The sequence below is a fragment of the Carassius auratus genome, chromosome 28, assembly GCF_003368295.1.
Source record: "Carassius auratus strain Wakin chromosome 28, ASM336829v1, whole genome shotgun sequence".
NCBI lineage: Eukaryota > Metazoa > Chordata > Actinopteri > Cypriniformes > Cyprinidae > Carassius > Carassius auratus.
The window spans coordinates 1615695-1620979 of record NC_039270.1 but is presented as its reverse complement, the minus strand read 5'-3'; the positions used below and the strand labels follow the sequence as shown (position 1 = coordinate 1620979).

At 37.3% G+C, this 5285-nt stretch overlaps 1 protein-coding gene across 1 annotated transcript; it reads left to right on the top strand.

Annotated features, from left to right (window-relative positions):
* Positions 1-1692: 1692 nt before the first annotated feature.
* LOC113047463 (zinc finger protein 271-like) lies at positions 1693-4457 on the top strand. The gene is made up of 2 exons (XM_026208848.1): positions 1693-3090; positions 3175-4457. The coding sequence occupies exons 1-2, from the start codon at positions 1833-1835 to the stop codon at positions 3213-3215; spliced, it is 1299 nt and encodes a 432-aa protein (XP_026064633.1). The 5' UTR covers positions 1693-1832; the 3' UTR covers positions 3216-4457.
* Positions 4458-5285: the final 828 nt, after the last annotated feature.

Here is a 5285-nt window from a genome sequence, read left to right as displayed (position 1 = left end):
TAACAGCTGAGAGGTGCCACAAGTTGGTTGTCTCCATGCCACACAGATGTCAAGCAGTTTTAAAAAACTGTGGTCATACAACTAAATATTAGTTTAGTGATTCACAGGATTGCTAAATCCCAGAAAAAAAAAAATGTTTGTACAAAATAGCTTTGAGTTTGTACAGTCAAAGGTAGACACTGCTATTTTTTTGAACACACCCCTTTCAACTAATTGCCCAATTGCACAGCCTTAAGAGCGTGCATATCATGAATGCTGGGTCTCATTTGTTTTCTGAGAATCTACTGAACCTACTGGTAACTTGTTTGCCACGTAGCAATAAAAAATATACTAAAAACCTTGATTATTCTGGTTAGTCACATTGTACTGCTATTATTTTGAACAATACTGTAGTAGGCATATTAGAATGCAAATTAAGTATACATACAACTGAATCTCGCGAGTTATTGCAATTCTCGCCTGCTCTTTTATAAAGGCAAAATATTCAAACATACTAATTTGTCGCATACTGCTTTTTCCATACTATATAGTAGAGAAGTATGCGATTTCGGACGCAGCCGAAAATGTCAAAAAATTTCTAGGAGTAGTCTGTCGCAGCGTTTGGGGACAGATTGGACATTGTATGTCCGAGTTATAGCAACTTCATTTTTCATGGCGAATCATCAAAATTCACCAGGCCACCAGGGACACGCCCTTCGACGAAAACTCAAGATCTTCGCAATTTAATACGCAAAGGCCTTTAGATTAGGCATACCAAATTTGTTGTTGATCTGAAAAAATCTCTATGAGGAGTTTGTTAAAATACAACGCATGGAAATGACCAAAATTACACAAAATTTGCTCATAATATTAAAAATAACCGACTTCCTGTTGGGTTCAGAATTTTGCTCCAAGAGTCTTTTTTGTAGGTATTGGTGTGTTACATGTGTGTGCCAATTTTCGTGCATGTACGTGAAACATAGCTGGAAGGCTGCCCCTTCGGGCTTGAGCCCTAATTAAAGCTGCAAACATCAATGAAAGGGCACTCGCACCCGTGCTCACCACCACCCGGTGCCCATAGGAGGAACAGTGAACATTAGGCCATTATGCTTATAAAATAGTAAATATTTGTGCCACATTTCCTGCTGCCAACAGGTGGTGACGTTATGATTGTAACTGAATATCGGCATGCAAATGTCTTCAGGCCAGTACTCTTACCAAACATGCAAAGTTTAAGGCAGATCAGACATGTTTTAGTTTGTATAAAAGAAGTCATTTCCTGTTGCCAGCAGGCGGAGCTATACTTAACTTCTTTATTCAATGCAATAGTTGCATGCTTTAGCACTTAGCTAAGTGTTGCTAGCATGTATTCTGTTTCTATCATGTTGCCAGCCTATTTAACACTTTTTGAACCTTTTTAATTTGTTCCTAGGAGTCCATAACAGTGTTAATCTTGTCACTTCCTGTTACCTGCAGGTTGCGCTATGACTATATCTCATGCTTCTTGTTCTTTTCCGAAACTCCAGAGATATTGGGAAGATATTTTCTCTTGGTATTCAATGGCATATAATCAAGAAAAGCAAGAAAAGTAAATTGTGTATTCGCAGATGTTCTCTCAGCTTTTAACAATATACCAAAAATAAATAATTTTTACTTTTATTTCAGAATTCATTGAAGAAAAAGAAGAAAATGAAGAATCAAGTGAAGCTGAGGAGAAAAATCATGTCAAAACCAGGGGAAAACCTTGCTCTGAAACCAAACAGAAAGCTTTAAAGAAAAAAAGAGTTAAGAAATCTTTCACCTGTACTCAGTGTGGAAAGAGTTTCACACAATCATCAAACCTTAAGGATCACATGAACATCCACACTGGAGAGAAGCAGTACGCATGTGATCAGTGCGGTAAAATGTTTTTATGGGCTTCACTTCTGAAGAAACACTTGAAAGTTCATGCAAAGAAGAAGCCACATTCATGTCATTTGTGTGGTAAGAGTTTTTTGCATCTACAAAGTTTGAAAGTACATCAGAGAATACATACTGGTGAAAGAGAGTACATGTGCTTTGAGTGTGAAAAGACTTTTAGTTCAGAGAGCAGTTTAAAACTGCATGAGAGGATTCACACTGGAGAGAAACCTTACAAGTGTTCACACTGTGACAAGAGATTCAGTCTATCATCAAATCTGAAAACACATGAGAGGATCCACACTGGAGAAAAACCTTACAAGTGTTCCCACTGTGACAAGAGATTCAGTCAGACAGTAAATCTGAAAACACATGAGAGGATCCACACTGGAGAGAAACCTTATAAGTGTTCACACTGTGACAAGAGATTAAATAATTTATCAAGTCTGAAAACACATGAGAAGATTCACACTGGAGAGAAACCTTATAAGTGTTTAATCTGTGACAAGAGATTCAGTCACACAAGAGATCTGAAAACCCATGGGAGGATCCACACTGGAGAGAAACCTTACAAGTGTTCACATTGTGACAAGAGATTCAATAATATATCAGGTCTGAAAACACATGAGAGGATTCACACTGGAGAGAAACCTTTTAAATGTTCACACTGTGACAAAAGATTCAGTCAGACAGTAAATCTGAAAACACATGAGAGGATCCACACTGGAGAGAAACCATACAAATGTTCACACTGTGACAAGAGATTTAATGTGTCATCAAGTCTGAAAACACATGAGATGATCCACACTGGAGAGAAACCTTATGAGTGTTCACACTGTGACATGAAATTCAGTCGTTCAGTAACTCTGAAAAAACATGATAGGATCCACACTGGAGATAAACCTTACAAGTGTTCACAATGTGACAAGAGATTCAGTGTGTCATCGAGTCTGAAAACACATGAGAGGATCCACACTGGAGAGAAACCTTATGAGTGTTCACACTGTGACAAGAGATTCAGTCGTTCAGTAAGTCTGAAAAAACATGAGAGGATCCACACTGGAGAGAAACCTTATACGTGTTCACATTGTGACAAGAGATTCAGTGTGTCATCAAGTCTGAAAAGACATGAGAGGATTCACACTGGAGAGAAATCTTATAAGTGTTCACACTGTGACAGGAAATTCAGTCGTTCAATAAGTCTGAAAAAACATGAGAGGATTCACGCTGGAGAGAAATCTTATAAGTGTTCACACTGTGACAGGAAATTCAGTCGTTCAATAAGTCTGAAAAAACATGAGAGGATCCACACTAGGGCTGCACGATGTGTCGTTTAAGCATAGATATCGTGATGTACGAATCCACAATAGTCGCATCGCAGGATGTGCGATGTAGGCTGTCGTAGTTGATCCGTTCTTCATTAACTGTATGGGCCAGCTGCTCCCCGGCCCTTGACAAATGTGATTTGCGGAGAGCGAGAGAGAGAGAGAGACAGAGGGAGAGAGAGAAAGAGAAAGAGAGAGAGAGCGAGCCCCGGCTACAAGCTCACCGTTTTTAAACAACACGAGTGCTGTCTCTCTCCCTTGCGCATATTAATCAATTGACATGATGGTGTCGATATTTAAATCATTTAAAATGATAATGTAAGTGTGGTAAGCCTATTTTTGTTTGTAAGAAAAAAATAGATTAGATTTCATACTGCAATATATATTGCAGAAAAATAAAATATTTTTTCCCAATATCGCGCAGCCCTAATCCACACTGGAGAGAAACATTATAAGTGTTCACACTGTGACGAGATTCATTGTGTCATCAAGTCTGAAAACCCATAAGAGGATTCACCCTGGAGAGAAAGCACATCACTGCAATGCACATGGGAAGCGTTCCATTAAGTCATCTGTTATACACAGTCATACAAAAACCAACCACAGTAAGGCCCTGTACACGCGGAGACGCATTTAGTTGTATATGTAAATATTTTGTATGGTATAGGCGTTTCGTCCAGACGGATCCAGCATTCAGGGCAGTGAAAACCCTATTATTTTTAAAACCAGCTCCCAGAGTGGATAAATCTGAAAATGACACCTTTGGGGTTTCGTGTACTGCCAATCCATATATTTAGTGAAACAATGATGTCGTCACCCCAAGTCTCGACCATAGTCAGACACCGTAACGTCATGTAACACCAACAACAATGGAGGACTACATGTTTGTGCTCATGCTGTAGAAGCTACTGAGTCTCTGAGCTTGACTAAACTTAGTAGTAGAGCTGCACAATATTGGGAAAAAAAACTCACATTGTGATATTTTTTCTCGCTTTCATTGAAATGTTATTAGAGGGCACAGGCAATTGTCACACCGTCACACTTCGCAGGCACGCTGTAATGGGGCAGGCAAGATGGCGGCGCCCATGGAGTTCCTGCCGGATTTGTGTAAAACAGGGATTGATGGGAGATACTGATCCAAAAGCATACCTTTTGTTAATGAAAGTTTAATTTCTTTCTTTAATGTACGCTAAGCAAGTTTGTCATTGTTGCTGTTTTCATTTAAAATAAATAAAACATTGAACCACAAATTAAGCATTTGTTTTAAAAGAGGGAAAATACCTTGTTTATTTCGGATACAATATCCATCTTATTCGTTATTGTTAATAAAAGTAAGATCTTTAAATGCCTATGGGAATTTGTACCATTGTACTATTTTATTGCTAATGTCACCTTTTCAAGTCACCTTTATTTATATAGCGCTTTAAACAAAATACATTGCTTCAAAGCAACTGAACAACATTCATTAGGAAAACTGTGTCAATAATGCAAAATGACAGTTAATGGCAGTTCATCATTGAATTCAGTGATGTCATCTCTGTTCAGTTTAAATTGTGTCTATGCATTTATTTACAATCAAGGGAAGGTAAGGTTACTTTGGAAATGTAAAAGGTTACAGATTACAAGTTACCCTATTTAAAATGTAATAGTTGTGTAACTTTTTCAATTACTTTATTACTTTTGATTACTTTTTGATTACTTTTCAAAATCTCTAATAAATGTTTATTTGCAACTGTTAATGATTTTCAGACATTTACATCATGCAGGTTTAACCTTACAGTAGTGCTCAATACTGTCAGACTTTCACAAAACTTCATCACTTGCATTAAGATGATCAAATTCATATCCACCACAAAATCAGACTTTAGTTCTGCCTTTTACTTTGAGAATGATCTGATGTTTAATGCAGATTTAAAATCATAAGAAATTGTTTAGTGAAACTGTTTTTGAAACCAAATCTTTGCATAATTACAGGAAACACTGCTTCTAACAATGTTTTGAAAAAAAAGTAAAAAAATAATTAATAAAAGCATACACATCAACTCAAATATGGTTATCTAATAAGCATACGTCCCATTCTGT

What these genes read in the sequence shown, in the direction of transcription:
- LOC113047463 (XM_026208848.1), top strand. Translation starts at nt 1,833, where the DNA reads ATGAACATCCACACTGGAGAGAAGCAGTACGCATGTGATCAGTGCGGT. An exon ending in TTCAATAAGTCTGAAAAAAC is followed by an intron (nt 3,091 to 3,174) that starts ATGAGAGGATTC and finishes GTCTGAAAAAAC; the next exon opens with ATGAGAGGATCCACACTAGG.